Source organism: Rhinatrema bivittatum, chromosome 1 (assembly GCF_901001135.1).
Source record: "Rhinatrema bivittatum chromosome 1, aRhiBiv1.1, whole genome shotgun sequence".
In the NCBI taxonomy this organism is placed as follows: Eukaryota; Metazoa; Chordata; class Amphibia; order Gymnophiona; family Rhinatrematidae; genus Rhinatrema; species Rhinatrema bivittatum.
The window spans coordinates 19,623,929-19,642,628 of record NC_042615.1 but is presented as its reverse complement, the minus strand read 5'-3'; the positions used below and the strand labels follow the sequence as shown (position 1 = coordinate 19,642,628).

Sequence of the window (18,700 nt, the reverse complement as noted above, 5' to 3'; positions counted from 1 at the left end):
GGGAACTACAGACCAGTTAGCCTGACTTCAGTGCCAGGAAAAATAGTGGAAAGTGTTCTAAATATAAAAAAATCACAGAACATATAGAAAGGCATGGTTTAATAGAACAAAGTCAGCATGGCTTTACCCAAGGCAAGTCTTGCCTAACAAATCTGTTTCACTTTTTTTGAAGGAGTTAATAAACATGTAGATAAAGGTGAACTGGTAGATGTAGTATATTTGGATTTTTAGAAGGCATTTGACAAAGTTCTTCATGAGAGGCTTCTAGGAAAAGTAAAAAGTCATGGGATAGGTAGCGATGTCCTTTTGTGGATTACAAACTGGCTAAAAGACAGGAAACAGAGTAGGATTAAATGGACAATTTTCTCAGTGGAAGTGAGTGGGCAGTGGAGTGCCTCAGGATCTGTATTGGGACCCGTACTTTTCAATATATTTATAAATGATGTGGAAAGAAATACGATGAGTGAGGTAATCAAATCTGAAGATGATACAAAATTGTTCAGAGTAGTTAAATCACAAGCAGATTGTGATAAATTGCAGGAAGACCTTGCAAGACTGGAAAATTGGGCATTGAAATGGCAGATGAAATTTAATGTGGCTATGTGCAAAGTGATGCATACAGGAAAAATAACCCATGCTATAGTTACACAATGTTAGGTTCCATATTAGGAGCTACCACCCAAGAAAGAGATCTAGGCATCATAGTGGATAACACATTGAAATCATTGGTTCAGTGTGCTGTGGCAGTCAAAAAAGCAAACAGAATGTTGGGAATTATTAGAAAGGGAATTTATTTATTTATTAATTTATGTAGAAACACTTATATACCGGTATTAGTAGGGGATATCATACCGGTTTACATTTGAACTATTAGCCTGGAAAATACATGTTAACAGGGAAATGAAACTGGGAGAGGGGGGAACAGAGTGCAGCGAGGAAAATATAGGTTAACAAAACAACAAGATCCTTAACATAAGGAATGTATAATCACCATGTAGTGGCATGTAGGGTAACAAGTTGGGGGAAGATCTATTCTGGATAGGCTCGTTTAAATAACCAAGTTTTTAACTTCTTTTTAAATTTGACCACACATGGTTGAAGGCGCAGGTTTGGGGGCAGGGAGTTCCAGAGGGCGGGGCCAGCAATTGAGAGGGCACGGTCACGTGTCGAGGAGAGATGGGCTATTTTCAATGAGGGTACAAGTAGGGTGCCTTTGTTGGCGGTTCTGGTAGGGCAGGTAGACTGGGGAGCATCGAAAGGAATGTCAAGCCATTTGGAATTGTGGACGTGAATAGATTTATGTACTATGGTCAGAGTTTAGTAGTGAATGCGGGAGAGTATGGGGAGCCAGTGTAGGTCTCTGAGGATGGGAGGGTATGTGTTCATGTTTACGGGTATTTGCGATGAGTCTTGCTGTGGCATTTTGTTACATTTGTAGTGGTTTTATCGAGGAGTGGGAGAGCCCTAGGAGGAGAGTGTTACAGTGGTCCAGTTTGGAGGAGATGGTGGCTTGGATCACTGTGCGGAAGTCTTGGGTGTATAGTAGTGGTCTGATTTTTTTAAGTACGTTGAGTTTGAAAAAACCTGCTTTAAGAATGGAATTAACATAATTCTTCATGCTTAATTGGTGGTCAAGAACTCCAAGGTCCTTTACGAAAGGTTGCGCTGTAAGAAGGTTAAGCTTGGGGTCGTTAGACAGGGGGGGAGGGGAAGGAGTGGGAGGAGATAAGTAGGAGTTCGGTTTTGTTCGTATTGAGAGCAAGGTGGAGATTGGTGAGCAGAGAGTTGATAGCTGCGAGGCATTTTTCCCAGTGTTCTAGGGCGTCAGAGATGGAGTTGTGGATAAGAATGAGGATCTGGACATCATCAGTATAGAGATAGAACTTGAGTTTAAGATCAGAGAGGAGATGGCAGAGTGGGGTGAGGTAGACGTTAAAGAGGGTGGAAGAGAGTGATGAGCCTTGCGGGACTCCTGTAGTAGGGGATGTAGGGCGGATATGGTGTTACCTATTTTAACAGAGAACTTTCTATTCAAGAGGTAGGATTTGAACCAGGCAAGGGCTAGGCCTGAGATGCCAATACTTTGCAGACGGGCCAGGAGGTGATGATGGCTGATGGTATCGAACGCTGCCGAAATATCAAGGAGGTCGAGGAGGTAGCTGTGGCCTTGGTCCATACCTCTGAGTAGGTGATCAGATAGGGAGAGGAGAAGCGATTCAGTGTTGAAATGTTTCCGGAAACCGAATTGTGAGACATGGAGGATTGCATGATTTTCAAGGTAGTCCATGAGTTGTGAATTAACAACTTGCTCCATTAGCTTGGCAATAAGTGGGAGGTTCGAGATTGGTCGGAAGTTGGATGGGTCTTTTGGGTCTAGGGAGGGTTTCTTTAGGAGGGGTTTGACTACCGCATGCTTGAGTGTGTCTGGGACAATCCCATGGGCGAGAGAGCAGTTGATGATATCTGCTATAGCCCTAGCTATAGCGTTAGGGATGTCTAGAAGGGCTTTAGAGGGGATGGCGTCATTGGGGTGAGAGGCAGGTTTAAGTTTTCTAAGGATGTTTACGACTTCTTTGGAGGAAGTAAACTCGAGGGCACCCATTGCGGGTTGGGATGGTGTGGGTAAGATGGATGGGGCGGGGGGGGACAGGTGGTAGAGGGGGGAAATCTCGAAAGGAGGTTGGAGATTTTACTCTGGAAGTAGTTGGCCAGTTCTTCACATTTGGATGCTGCATCAGAGTCTGGTATGGTGGGTGGTGAGACTTGAGACGTAGGAGAAAAGCATTTTGGGGTTGAATCTATAATCATGGATTTTTTTAGCGTAGAAGTCTCGTTTGTGTTTTTGGGTTGAAAATCTGTAGCTGTGTAGTGCTGTTTTGTAGGGGGAGGAGTGTTGCGGGGTCGGGAATGGTGAATAAAACAGAATGGTGAATAAAACGGAATGGTGAATAAAACGGAAAATGTCATAATACATCTGTATCGCTCCATGGTGAGACCGCACCTTGAATCCTACAGAGAGTAGGATTAAATGGTCAATTTTCTCAGAGGAAAAGGGTAAACAGTGGAGTGCCTCAAGGATCTGTACTTGGACCGGTGCTTTTCAATATATATATATAAATGATCTGGAAAGGAATACGATGAGTGAGGATATCAAATTTGCGGATGATACAAAATTATTCAGAGTAGTTAAATCACAAGCAGACTGTGATACATTACAGGAGGACCTTGCAAGACTTAAAGATTGGGCATCCAAATGGCAGATGAAATTTAATGTGGACAAGTGCAAGGTGTTGCATATAGAGAAAAATAACCATTGCTGTAGTTACATGATGTTAGGTTCCATATTAGGAGCTACCACCCAGGAAAAAGATCTAGGCATCATAGTGGATAATACTTTAAAATCGTCGGCTCAGTGTGCTGCAGCAGTCAAAAAAGTAAATAGAATGTTAGGAATTATTAAGAAGGGAATGGTTAATAGAACGGAAAATGTCATAATGCCTCTATATCGCTCCATGGTGAGACCATACCTTGAATACTGTGTACAATTCTGGTCGCCGCATCTCAAATAAGATATAGTTGCAATGGAGAAGGTACAGAGAAGGGCAACCGAAATGATAAAGGGGATGGAACAGCTTCCCTATGAGGAAAGGCTGAAGGGGTTAGGGCTGTTCAGCTTGGAGAAGAGACGGCTGAGGGGGGATATGATAGAGGTCTTTAAGATCATGAGAGGTCTTGAATGAGTAGATGTGACTCGGTTATTTTCACTTTCGAATAATAGAAGGACTAGGGGGCATTCCATGAAATTAGCAAGTACCACATTTAAGACTAATCAGAGAAAATTCTTTTTCACTCAACGCACAATAGAGCTCTGGAATTTGTTGCCAGAGGATGTGCTTAGTGCAGTTAGTGTAGCTGGGTTCAAAAAAGGTTTGGATAAGTTCTTGGAGAAGTCCATTAATGGCTATTAATCAATTTTACTTAAGGAATAGCCACTGCTATTAATTGCATCAGTAGCATGGGATCTTCTTAGTGTTTGGGTAATTGCCAGGTTCTTGTGGCCTGGTTTTGGCCTCTGTTGGAAACAGGATGCTGGTCTGACCCAGCATGGCAAGTTCTTATGTTCTTATTACTAGCAATGGTAACATGGAATAGACTTTGTTTTTAGGTATTTGCCAGGTTCTTATGGACTGGATTGGCCACTGTTGGAAACAGGATGCTGGGCTTGATGGACCCTTGGTCTGACCCAGTATGGCATATTCTTATGATCTAATCAATGCCCTGCACACCACATTGAGAACCTCTTCCACTTCAATTTGCAAGACTTCCTAGTGCAAGGCTTCCTGGAAGCTACCAGCACCTGGGTGATGCTTTCTGAGAGAGCCAGGGGCTGAAGGATTAGGCACTCAGCATCCAGGCCATCAAGGCTAATGCCCGGAAGTTCAGATGGTGCAGGGTGCCCTGATTCTTTGTTATCAGATCAGGCGCAGTCCCAGGCTGATGGGATCCCTGATAGACAGGTCCTGAAGAAGAGGAAACCAAATCTGCCTGGGCCAGTGAGGCGCTACTAGGATCATGGTCTCCTGGTCCTGCTGAAACTTCAGGAGAGTTTTCAGGAGAAGCAGAAGAGGAGAGTACGCATACAGAAGAATCGTGCCCCATTGAAGGATGAAGGCATTAGTGGGTTTACGGCTGTCCATCCTGAATAGAGAGAAAAAAAACTGCTCACCTTGTAGTTGAACGGGGAGGCAAACAGGTCCACATCCGGAGTTCCCCACAGGCGGAAGATCTGGGCTGCCACTTTCGGGTCCAATGATCACTTTTGCGGTTGAAAGGAGTGGCTTAGACGAGTGCCAGCACATTCAGTGTCCCGGGCAGGTATGTTCCTCGCAGGGAGATGCCTTGCAACAGAGCCCAGGACCAGATTTGCACAGCCTCCTGGCAGAGGAGGAATGATCCCGTGCCTCCTTGCTTCTTGATGTACCACATTGCAACCGGACTGTCCGTTCAGATCAGGATCACCTTGCGGGGCAAATGGTCTCGGGAATGCCCAAAGTGCGTAAGAAATTGCCCGAAGCTCCAAGAAGTTTATCTGACACAGAGCTTCTTGAGTGGGCCATGGACCCTCTGGTTGGAGGTTGTCCACATGGGCCCCTAGCCCTGGGGAGAAGCATCGGTGGTAAGCTCTATTTGAGGCGGTGCAGCCTGGAAGGGAATCCCCTGCTCCAGATTGGAGAGGTTCGCCCACCAGGATAGAGACCCCCCTCAGAGGTTACGTGATCGAGATACAGGCCATGAGGTCCTGGGATGCCTGCTGCCATTGAGACCCCAACATCCATTGTGCTTTGTGCATGCAGAAACAAGCTAATGGGGTAACAAAGAGCAGCTGCCATGTGGCCCAGCAAGTGAAGCAGTAGGCGAGCACTCACGGCTCTGACTATTGCGCAAAGATGCCAGCGAGGATAGGGAAAGAGCTCTATCGTGGGGCAAAAAAACTTTTGCCTGAGCCGTGTCCTGTCTGGCTCCTATGAAGTCCAGCTGGGGAGATGGGTAGAGGGTGGGACTTCAGGTAGTTGATAAATCCCAGAGACTGCAGCGCCCGCATGGTCAGGGCCAAAGCATCCAGCGCTCCTGCTTGGGAGTTGCTTTTGATCAGCCAGTTGTCTAGGTAAGGGAAGACGTGCACTGCCACCACTGCCAGGCATTTGATGAAGATGAGAGAGGCTGAGGCCAAACCAAATGGCAGGACTCTGTACTGATAGTGAGCCTTTGCCACCACAAAATGCAGATACTTTATGACTCTAGGAAAGATAGCCATGTGAGTGTAGGCATCCTTGAGGTCAAAGGAGAAGAGTCAGTCCCCCTTTTTAAGCAGGGGGATTAGAGTACCCAAAGAAACCATTTGAACTTTTCCCTTCTGAGGAATTTGTTCAATGCCCCGAGATCGAAAATGGGGTGCAAGCCCTCAGTTCTCTTGGGTATCAGAAAATACCATGGTGGTGAGTAGGAACGGGTTCTACTGCTTCCACCTGTAGGAAGACAGAGTGCTGCAAGAAGTATGTCCTGTTGGGCGGACAAGCCCCACGATGGACATGGGGGAGGGGGAGTCCTCCGGTATTTCTCTGAAGTATAGCAGATACCCCTGACGAACAATAGTGAGGACCCATCACTCTGGGGTGATGATCGACCAACGATGGGCAAAGCAGGGAAGTCTACCCCCACCCCCCACTGGGGGATTGGATGGCAGGGGTACAATGTACTGACTCATGCTCCCTGGCCTCCAGTCAAAACCCCGTAGCCGGGGCCTGTTGGGGGGCCATCTGGGGCCTAGGAGTGGCCCCTGGAAGCAGTACAAGGCAAGCGAGACTGGGAGGCAGGGTGATATTTCTGCTGCCTATAGAAAGGCCTCCTAGAACTGGGTCGGGGAGGTTTCCATGAGGAGGACGGCAGGTCTGAAGCACTGTTGAAGGGTTTCATGGTGATCCTTCAACTGGGCTACAGCATCCCCAAACTTGTCTCCAAAAAGATTCTCTCCTGTACAGGGGAGGTCAGCCAACTTCTCCTGGACCTCTGGCCTTAGGTCAGAAGCACAGAGCCAGGGCATCCTATGGGCATCAATGCCCACCCTGGCAGTGGTCTCGAACACATCATAGGTGGATCTCTCCTCGTGTTTTCCCGCTTCGAGACCTTGTTGTGTGATAGACAGCGACTCCTGCAGCTGCTGCTGGAGACGTTCCGCAAGTTCTTGGACCTGCTTCCATAGGTTCTGATTGTACCGAGTCATGTACGATTGGCAAGAGGCTATTTGGGCCAAGAGTATGGCACCCTGAAAAACCTTCCTTATGCTCTCGTCCCAGAGGGGCAAAGGCATGGCTGTAGGAGCATTTGGACCGTTTGAGAGCAGACTCCACTATCATAGATTGGTGGGAGAGGTGGCACCTCTCGAAGCCCAAGGCCTGTTGCACCAAATAGGTGGCATCCGCCTTCCTATTTATTGTGATGATGGATATTGGGTTTTCCCACATCCGAAGAAGGAAGTCCTGAAAAATATCATGGATGGGAACAGCCACTATCTCCTTTGAGGCACTGACAAATTGGAGGACCTCTAACATCTTATGCCACAAATCCTCCTCCATGAGAAGCGGGAATGGGATAGTCTCAGCCATGGTCCATAGAAAGCTCATGAAGGAGAGGTCATCCAGGGGAGACAGACGCCTTTCCTTCAGAGGCAAAGGCTCCGAGAGAGGATTATCGGAAACCTTGAGGAAGACTCCGAAGAGTCATCTACCCACGGATCATAGGGACCCTCTTCCTCGCTGAGGTCCCCCGTGCGGCCTACTTGAGTGAGGTCTGTACCAATCCCCGGACCTAGGCATCAAGGGCATCAAGGGAACCGAAGGCACCGATGGAGCCGACGGCCCTGGTGGAAGCGGGGGCACAGAGGGTCTCGAGAGGCTAGATGGCCTAGGCAAGGGCTCGGGAAACGAAGGCCTCGGCGGCGGTTGGTGCCTATATGCCTTCTCTGAGGACCCAATAATGGGAATCATACCTGACGGGGGCATCGGTGGCTGCTGGAGAGCCAAGGGTCCCTCGGGCACCAGTTGCATAGGGAGTACGCCAAGCAGGACATCCAGATGTTCAAGCAGGGGCACCAAGATGGATGGCGCGGGCTCCAGCACTGGTATGGGGGCCATGGTAGGAGCAGTTCAATGCTCCGTAGGGCTCGGAGCACCACACACTGTACCGTGCGGTCCAATTCCTCCTGGAAGTCCTGTGAAGACAGGACTGATGGAGGGAGACGAGGCATCACGGGCACTTACTTGGAGCTCCGAGAAGGCACGGAGCCCAGCACCAGTGCGGAACGCCCAGGACTCCCAGGCCTGTCAGAGGGGGGGCCTCCTTGCCATAGGGTCGCGTCAGTGGCGGCCTGGCAGCCGCTAGTGCCATGCAACCATGGCGACCAATGTGTGTTTCTGGGATCTCCCACAATGCTCGACCCAGTCTTTCCTCGACGCTGAGGAAGTTGAGGATCCAGAGGCCCTTGAAAGTGGAAGAGCAGTCACAGTATCCACAGTCCTTAGACAATGGTCGCCAGAGGAGCGGAAAGGGAAAGCGTGTCAAGCGGCTCCCCTCGACCCCAGGGCATTGATTCCGACGCAGGCGTGGATGGAGCAGACTATTGGAGCTGAAACGTTTCTCCATTTTATCAAGATTGGGGGTCATCTGGTCACACTGCTGATACCCTCGAACATAGTTTGATGCCCCCAGGCAGAGGATACAAACCTCATGTGGATCCATGATGAATATGGTCCGTGGGCACTGGAGGCAGTGGCGAAAACCGGACACCATGAAAGAAAAAACATCCAGCGAGCGATCGATGGCCAGCAAGCCACAGAGGAGGACGCACCGGGAATCGACCACAGAGAAGGTATAAAAATTAACCAACCGTGCCGAGGAGGGGACATTGTCTGGAGAAGGGGGAACTGGTGTTTGGACAGAGAAAAACCCAGGAAGAAGCAAGCTGAGTTCCAAAACCGTAAGGCAAATGCACCGCGGAAAAGAGACTGAAGGGGCACCTCACGTGGACGAGCAGATAATGGTATGCTGGGCATGCTCAGCGGGCCAGTCAAAGCTTCTAGAAACTTTGACAAAAGTTTTCTGTGCCGGGCTCCATCCAATGTCACCCATCTGTGAGGACTATCATCCTGCTTGTCCTAGGAAGAGATGCATTTGCAAAGCTTTGCTAGAAAATCGAAGAGCTCTTTGAAAGACTGACCTTTTTTCTTCTGAATGGACGACTGTGCCTCATCCTCACTGCCGTACTCTCCTGCACTTGGTTGGAGCTCTCTGTTCTCCTTGCTTTCACTGCTGTCTTTTCTCTCCACCTTCTCATCCTTCCTTTCCTTTCTGCTCTGCAGCTTTTTCGGTTGCTGATTTATGATGTTTTGACACTGTAAGCATATGAAATCTTTCATGATTTAAGCACAAATTGTAACTATTACAAGGTTATAAAAAATGCTAACTACATTTGTTTGACCTTAGTAAACATTCATCTCTCCAGTTGGCTTATACAAAACACAATGCAATCTTGGAATGTTTTTGGGTTTGGGGTTTTGTTTTTGTTTTTTTAATTCAAATGTTATAGAACCAGCATATTAGAACTCTCAAAACTGTGCATGTACAATGTTCAGCAGCAAAATATTCAGACATACATATGGTTCATATAAACCACTATACCATCACCCCAAAACACCAGAACATAACCCTCCAGAACAAAAACCAATCCCTAACACAGAGCAACTACGTATTACTATTATGCATCTTTACATAATGTACTTACTTTCCCAATATAAAATACGTTCTAACTATGTTTGTGTAGACTTAATAAAGTAGGTAAAGAAACCCTCCTTTAAGATGCAGTTATCTCACATCTAGTTGTGAAAACAATGTGACCCAACAATTGTCTGCTTTAGAGGAATTTCATTAATAAAAAGAGAAAGAAAATTTGTGGAGCTTTGGTAGGTTGAATATTCAACACTTGCACTATTAAAGCTATCATAGCTAAAAAGGACTGAACATGGACACATGTCCATCAAATATGGAAAAAGGAGCCAGTTTCACAGATAATTTTGTCACTAAAAATCACTGACAGAGGGAAAGATCTTGTGCAGTTTATTGGTTTAAGATACCACCGAAGGTGTTTTCTAGCTATTTTCAATGATTTAATGCAGAAATAGAGCTCTTGGCAGACCAAAAAAAGTCTCATTCTGCCTCCTCCAATTCACATCATAAATCCCTTTCCCATTCCAACAAATGTCTCATTTTGGGGCAGATTTTAAAAGCCCTGGGCGCGTAAATCCAGCCGGATTTATGCACGCAGGGGACTTGCGCGCCGGCGCACCTATGTTGCATAGGCCACCGGCGCGTGCAAAGCCCCGGGACACGCTTAAGTCCCGGTACTTTGCTTGGGGGGCGGTGCGGCATTCGGGGGCGTTCCGGGAGCGGAGCCGTGGGCATGGTGCCGGCCCGAGGGCGTTCTGGGGGCGTGGCCGAGGCCTCCGAACCAGCCCCCAGGCCAGGGAATGGCGCGCCAGCAGCCAGCTGGAGCGTGCAAGTTATACCTGCCTCGGGCAGGCGTAACTTTCTGAACAAAGGTGGGGGGGGGGCATTTAGTTAGGGCTGGGGGGTGGGTTAGGTAGGGGAAGGGAGGGGAAGGTGGGGAGGGCCGGAAAAAAGTTCCCTCCGAGGCCGCTCCGATTTCAGAGCGGCCTCGGAGGGAACGGAGGCAGGCTGCTCGGCTCGGCGCATGCAGGTTGCACAATTGTGCACCCCCCTGCGCGCGCCAACCCTGGATTTTATAACATGCCGCAGAAGCGCACGCATGTTATAAAATCGGGCGTAAATTTGTTCGCGCCGGGTTGCGCGAACAAATCTACACCCACTCATAACTTTAAAAATCTACCCCTTTATTGCTCAGTGAGGGAGATAGAAATAAGCCCTTTGGATGTAGAAAATTTAGAGCAAAGGCTCTCAAATGGAGATAGTGCTCTAGACACCTCCTGTTGGATTCTCTTATTCAGTAAATGTGTTTTATTTGTAAATAGCCAGATTTATCTTTTTCCAGGAGACCAAATTGCATGGCAGGACTTTCAAAACTGACCAACAATTTGTTCTGAAATAGTTGCCCCTCATGTGCAACATCTTGTCTTGCCCAGTTCATCAAATAGAATTCCTGTTCCCAAGAGGAAAGGCCTTATTAAAAGCAATTGGGGCTAATAACCAACATCCAGATAGTACGGCCTTATAAGCATCACACAGCTTAATGGTTAAACCCACAAATGAGTTATTCACTTTAGGTATTCTAAGCGATTATGGCAACTACTATTCAATGGGACATTCCCTAGAGTTTCTTGTTCCACTAGCCCCCATTGTTTGAGTATTCTGGGAAAAGATCAATCACAAAGGACCCTCAGCTAGGCAGCAATATAATAGTGCTAAAAATTAGGTACAGCAAGTCCTCTTTGGTCTAAGTTTCTAAATGAAACTAAATACCCATTGTTGCAACAGCTTTAGCATTTTATGAGGAAAGGCAATAGGAATAGCTTGAAATACTATAGGAATACTTTGGTTAATATGACATTTTGACTGCTGCAATTTTGCCCACTAAAGACATGGCAAAATGCATCCAAGTCTCCACATCATTACTCTGACCGATACATGGGGGTAAATCTGCACAGCGCAGCAGATACTGCAACGGGAAGTTTACTGGGCAGACTGAATGGTACTTTTCTGCCATCAATCTTAGGTTTCTAAAATTAAATTTAACAAGATTAGTCCAATCTGCTCCAATTTGTACACCTAAGTACCTTATACACTTCCACACCCATCTAAAAGGAAACTGTGCTTTCAAACTAGTGACCTACCCCTCAAGATAGATAATTCAAAATTTCAGGCTTCCTTATATTTACCTTAGATCCCAAAATTTTCCCAAAAACCAACAGCTCCCTCATTAATATAGGAAATGTGAAAAAAGGTTTTGTCAGAGTAAAGAATCTACAAACAGTGAAAAATTAAACATGGGGGTTCCCACAGTGATCTCATCTATATCACCCAAGAGTTTCATTACAATAGCAAATAGAAGAGGTAATAAGGAACGACCACTGATTTTAATCCAAGCCTCTGGCTGAGTGTATAGTCCTTTAACTATGTCATAAAATTAAGTCCGAGCCTCATTTTTGTAACACTTCATAAAGGCCCAATGCATATGATCAAAGGTCTTTTCTGCATCTGTCACAAGCAAGATAGAAGGGAGAGTTCCTTCTCATGCATACCAGATTTCAAAGTTTTTCTATCAGCCGCTTGTCTTTCTAGGATGAAACCTAAGTAATCCTTAAGAATTAAATCTGTGATCACATAACCCAAGCAGGTCGTCAAGATCTTGGCCCCAAACTGATAGGCTTATATGAACTATATAATGTACCTACCTTTCTCTGTTTCGGGAATTACTGTAATCCCTGCCAAGGTCATTGAGACAGGCAAATGTGGGTCTAAATAATAAAGAATAAAACAACTTTGCTAGGTGGATGTGTGAACTAGGTGGTTGCTAATTTTTATTTTTTTTTTTAATAAAAAGATGCCATAAAATTCTATATATCGCTCCCCCAATTGAATAATTATCATACGAGGAAACCCCCTCCTCATTTTTTAATCTTATTTGGTTAAAGTTTACTGAAATTTTCAACTTTCATGCCAAAAGTCTCTACTGGCTATATTTCCAAATTCAAAATAGGTTTAGTAATGTCCAGTTTGTACTTGGATTTCCTCAGTGTTAAATGTAGCTAATTTCCCTCTCTCAGTTTCTAGTCACCTAAGAATTTTGGTATTACCTTTTGCCTTATGCAGTTGTTCAAGCTGTTTAATAGAATTAGTGATATTAACTATCTTTTTTAACCACTTCCCATGAGATCAGCTGCTCCTTGAGAACTATTTTGAGACAATCTAACAACGTGTGTGCAGAATCATCAAACTAATCATTAAATTGAAAATACTTCTATATCACTGAGTGCAACTATTCACATATATTTTTAATACTCAATAGTTATTCAATCTCCAAAAATGCTGTACTCCATTTTTTTTCAATTATATATTTTATTACATATATATATATATATATATACATATATATATATATATATATATATATATGCAATCAAAAATCCAAGAAAGATTCAACACATTCAAGACTAATAGGCACAAATCTAAGGAAAACAAAAATCACAAATCCTCATATATAGAAGAAATTGAGAGGGATATTGCAAGAAAAAGTATTCAAAACATAGAAGCTCTGACTGGATGCTCAAGTGATACTACCTAACCAATAATACTTAACTATCCTGCACTTTATCAGTGTTTCCAAATGGAAGGGGTCAGCAAAGACAAACTTGTTCATCCAATATACAACTTTACACTTACAAGGAAACTTCAGGAAGAAGGAAGTTCTAATACCAAGAACACAAGGTTTAAGCCTAAGGAAAAAATTTTTTTAAAAGTGTCCTTCTCTCCTGAATTTCTCTGGAAATGTCAGGGAAGATTTGAATCTTCTGTCCACAAAAATAACTGTTTTTAAACTTAAAATATTGCTGAACAATAGAATTTTTATCAGTCGAGTACAAATGTAACAATAAGCATCCTTCTAGTTGTGATTGTATCTTGAAAAGTCTGCAAAAACAAAGATACATCTAAGCTATCAATTGGCACCAAAACATCTAATGATTCTTCTGTAGGATTAAGAATCTTCCTAGAGTCTGGCATATAATAAGCTGAGATCAAGAAATGTTTTTCCAAGGACAGAAGTGAGTAAAAGTGCCAACATTTATAATTTAAAGAGCCTCCAGGGGAAAGTCCCGATGAGGAATAGTGTCATCTTGTGCTCCAGGAGGTAAGGACCTCAGTATTTCTCCCGAAGTTACCAAACTAACTCTGGAGCAGTTCTCACCCACTCCTAACAATGGATGTTGGGATAAATTAGGAGGCAGATGACAATCAGGACTCAGCAAAGCATCTAAAGAATCACCAGAGGCATTTAAAGAGGAATTTAAACAAACTAGATGAAAATCCATTGGACCATTCACCAGAGTTGATATAATCAAGGGAACTGAAACCTTTCCCTTTCTTTTCCTGCTCATGTTGTCTCATCAGAAAACAGAGATAAGGGGCACATCCCTTAGGTGTGCGGCTTTGGTGCACCAGAATTCTGCCACATAGCTGAAGTTGTATGCTCCTTCGCTACTGGATGATGATGTTAATGCCACGCCTTTCTGCTTGTTTCCCCAATTCCCACCACAAAGACAAGGCAGGCCGTGGCCAACCAGACAAATAGGGTTTCCCCATACTCCATTTTGACAAAATGAAAAGACATTCAATAGGGGTATGGTCAGACTATACTAGTAGAAACAAGACCAGCCTCACAAGAGTTGGTAACCAGGAAAAAATCAATTTGCGAGTATATATCCTGAAGTGCCGAATAAAACGTATAATCTGACAGAGGGATTGTAAAGTCTCCAGAGGGAACATATAAAAGATTGTAATTTCCATTTTTGAGAGCCCATTTCTATATTACTACTTATAGAGTTATCTATACTAGGGGAGATAGTGAGATTCAAATCTCTTCCAATGATCACATAACCCTCCCAAAAAAATCACCAAGTTGGCACCGCAAATCAGGAAAACGATCACACTGATAACACTAGGAGCATATAGATTAACAAGAGAACAGTGTTCCCATTCTTCATTTTCAAAATAAAAATGTTCCTTCTTCTATTCCTTTTTCATTTCATAACATGAAAAGCCTGTAGCAGGCCAGGATACCCCACACCTCCACGAGCTAGAATGAATTTAAACTGGAAGAAAGGGAAGAAAAAAAAAAAGGAAAAAATTTGCTTAATCATCAACCTGTCATCTTCTCCAAGTAGATTTCCAAAACAAAACCAGAGACTTCTCCCAAATATTTTGCTTCCTTCAATAAAAGCTGGCGTTTCATTGGGGAATTTACACCTTTACATTAGGGAAATCATTTTAAACCAAATATTAAAAACTTACGGGCGGATTTAAAAGCCTTGCTCGCGTAAATCCACCCGGATTACGCGAGCAGGGCCTTGCGCACCGGGCGCGCCTATTTTCCATAGGCCGCCGGCGCACGCAGAGCCCCGGGACACCGCGTAGGTCCGGGTGTTTTCGGAAGGGAGCGTGTCAGGGCGTGTCGGGGGCAGGGCCGAACGACGGGGGGGCCCGGAGGGCGTGGTTTTGGCCCGGGGCAATTCCAGGGGCGTAAATCCATGGATAAACGGGGGGGGGGTTAGATAAGGGACGGGGGGGCCTGGGTTAGGTAGGGGACACGGAGGGGAAGGTGAGGGAAGGTGAGGGAGGGCGAAGGAAAGTTCCCTCCGAGTCCGCTCAGGCTGCGCGGCTCGGCACGACCGGCTGCCCAAAATCAGGCAGACTGCGCGCGCCTGATCCAGGATTTTATTAAGATTACACGCGTATCTTCTAAAATTCCAGCGTACTTTTGTTTGCGCCTGGTGCGCCAACAACAAGTACGCGAACGCTCTTTTTTTTTAAATCTACCCCTGAGTAAAACAACCATCTTTAATATCTTTTGGTCAACTCATCCAGCATGTACAGGCTATGAATTTCTGAAACAATCAAAAAATTTCTCCCCTCCGACCCACAAACAAAAATGTACCTTTCCCTACCTCTCTCTCTTGTAAGGAATGATGCCCCCTCAAGATGCCCCTCCCCAATCAATATCATATTCAAACTTTCAACCTGATTACCCATATGCAATGGGTCCAAGTTTAAAAGTAAAAAGTAAAATCAAACAAGATTAACCCTTCTCAGAGCACAAGTGATCTGAGAAACACTCCACACTACTTGCCCATTGGGATACATGAAGAACTAGTTCCCAGCTTATGTGATCAAAAACAAAAAAAAAAAATGTCATAAACATTAGGTTCAGGTGGTGGAATAGTCAAACTGTGAATTACTCAGTTTTGGCAGTCTCTGCTACTCTTGCCAACTCTCTGATGCAGTCAGTTTACTTTTTGAGGGTCCGTGCTTTACTTTAGTACTTATTTTTTAAAATATTTTGCAAGTTGCCGCCAAGGAGTGCACTCTTGAAGTTGTTCCATTAATTGTGATGGCCAGTCCAAAAGGAAAAAGACAATTTACACAGGACATCAGCCATCCTAAGAGCATCCATGGCTGATATATCTCAATGGCATTCCCCTTCCACTGTATAGATCCCAGAGACTGGACTTTCTACATTATGTCCTCTTTAGTTGATTAGCGATGGAAACATGCCATGTCACATGGCTTGTCTTTAATAGGGGCACCCAATAAGCTATGTGACTGCGCAATTTTATCTTGTTTTAACAATCATTAAAAAAAACAGTGATCCCCTTATCCTAAACAACTACAGACCAGTATCAAATCTTCCTTTAATAGCTAAACTAATCGAAAAAACAGTACAGAAACAGCTAGCTGAACACCTGGATAACAATAACATACTGTACCCATCTCAACACGGTTTTCGAAAACACTACAGCACTGAGACTCTTCTCCTCTCTCTAACAGATAACATCCTGAGAGGCTTTGATAGTGGTAAACACTATATTCTACTAATGCTTGACCTATCGGCAGCCTTTGACACAGTAAACCATAAAATACTACTAAATAGACTGGAAGAAATCGGATTACACGGCCAAATATTAAAATGGTTCAGTTCATATCTAAAAAAACAGGGTTTTTCCAAGGTTCAGATCAACAACACAGTATCAGAAAAATTAATCTCAAAACAGGAGTTCCACAGGGATCAGCACTATCAGCGACCCTTTTTAACATATACATGCTGCCATTATGCCACCTACTTGCAGGACTAGGAATTATCCACTACATTTACGCCGACGACACCAACTAATTCTAACCCATAGACGGACACTTTTAGATGAAACATTAAACCTAGCCAACATGTATCTAAGCATTATAAAACAACTTACTGACACAACTGGAACTTGTAATTAATATTGATAAAACAGAATTTCTATACTTAGAACGAAAAACTTGGAAATCAGTCAAACCTCAATAACTCGCAAAGAAAACCAGAAAATTGAAACTAACTGGAAAAGTACGTAACCTGGGAATAATTATAGACCCTGGAAATCAATCTGAAACAACACATATCACTAAAATAAAGGAAGGTTAGGCAAAGCTCATGGTACTCAGAAAACTTAAACCACTACTAACTCAAAATGACTTCCGAACGATACTGCAGGCACTAATTTCTCCAGCACAGACTACTTGCCATGCCCTTATGCTGGACTACCAAATACGAACACTAAGGACCACTGCAAATACTACAGAACACAGCAGCTAGAATACTAACTGGGAAAAAGAAGGCGGACCATATACTGAAACTCTAGCAGAGTTACATGGCTACCAATTGAACACAGAATTAAATACAAAACCCTATGTATATCCACAAACTAATTTATGATGAGAAATCAGATTGGCTAAACAAAGCATTATGGGTACACACCGCGCACAGGATCCCTCCGATCAGCAAAATAAAGCACTCCTAACCATTCCATCAGTTAAAACAGCAAGACTGCCCAAGTGAGAGAGAGAGCCCTATCACTAGCAGGACCCATCATCTGGAACACAATGCCTCCAGAGATCAGACTACAAAGTAATCTAAAGACATTCAAGAAAGTTTAAAAACATGGCTTTTTAAACAAGCATTTTACAAAGAGACAAAAGAATAGAGAGAAATTACTCAGGAAAAAAACAGAAAGGCACAGACACACAGTAAGTAGAACTTTACAATAGATTAGTCTATGAACTCTACACCACAACAAACATAACTATAATACTATGTGTGATAAAACTACCCATGTAAGTACCTTGGTACAACTGGTCATGAACTATTTCGCGAAATGTCTATGTCTAATGATATATTGTAACCGAACCTTTAATGGCACCTGTTAGAATGTACTATAGTACGCTTTTCCCCTCATTAAATATGTGCCTACATGTAAACCGTTGCGATGGTATCTACTTAGCAACGGTATAGAAAAGTTTTTAAATAAATAAATAAAAATCAAACCTCTAGCCTTAAAACAGTTTCACAGATAGATTGTGCTGTTTCAATGTAATTGGAATACTTATCGGTTTCTGGTAATCCCTACATGCGCAGGTTACATCTTCTAGTACGGTTTTCAATATCTTCCACTTCATCAGCCTGATTCTCCACTGGCCTGTCTAGGCTTTTTTTAAACTTCTTTTTGTAGCTTGCCTGATCATCCCTTGGTTGCTTCCCACTTCCTCCTGGCCTTTTATTGATTTAAGGTGTCATCACATTTTAAGTCTGCCAACATAACAGCGGCTATGCAGGTTTTCAAGTACCGGAACCAAATGAGTCAGCTGTGGCTTCCATGTTCCAACTCAGGACTCTACAGTTTCCTTTGATGGCTCCATTTTCTCCACAGGGCACAAGATGGTGGCAGCTTGTGCTTCCTTAGGCCCAATGCCACTACCGGTAAAGGAAAAGTCCTTAAAGTCAATGACTTTCTTGCAGGCAGCCCATCAAGTTGATAATTGCTACTTATTAATTGCATTCAGTTAAGGAAACTAAAATCATGTTGCAGTTCAGTTTCAAGACAGCATCTTCTGGGTGTCTCAAGCCTCACGCGGCCATCTTTGTTGAGTGATTATTTTCTCCCCATCTTGGAATTTTTTTAGAATGACAAGGAAGCAGGTTTCTGTCTATTGAGGCGGGGGTAGGGAGTGGAGAGTTTTGCAATAAAATATCTAAACCTTGTACAGATAAAGATCTCAGATACAAATCTAAGTAACAGGAAACAAATACAAATCTATGTAATAGGAACAATGCTATACATTACTCTACTTTCTGCCTGCCTAAAGGCCTGGTCAGGCAAGTTCACCCCGCTCTTGCCTGCATTTCTTGCAGTGTTTTCTGTGAGAATTCTGGGTTTCCCTGAAACCATCTTAAGCTGTCATTGCCTGCCAGAGGAAGAGCTGATCTTCTGCCCGCCATCTTAAGACAAGATTCCGGATCTTCAGAGGGAAAGCAACTCCACAATGTGGAGAGAGAATATTTATGAGTCGCTCTTTCCAGATTAAAAATCTC

At 44.1% G+C, this 18,700-nt stretch overlaps 1 protein-coding gene across 5 annotated transcripts in view; it reads right to left on the bottom strand.

Annotated features, from left to right (window-relative positions):
• The window catches only part of LARP1B (La ribonucleoprotein domain family member 1B), a 579,846-nt gene that overhangs the window by 404,998 nt on the left and 156,148 nt on the right, over positions 1 to 18,700 (bottom strand). For all 5 annotated transcript variants that reach the window (XM_029591442.1, XM_029591526.1, XM_029591271.1 and 2 more), the window contains one exon: positions 8,774 to 8,948. In XM_029591442.1, coding sequence (XP_029447302.1) covers positions 8,774 to 8,948 — 175 coding nt within the window. The remainder of the gene's footprint in view (positions 1 to 8,773; positions 8,949 to 18,700) is intronic.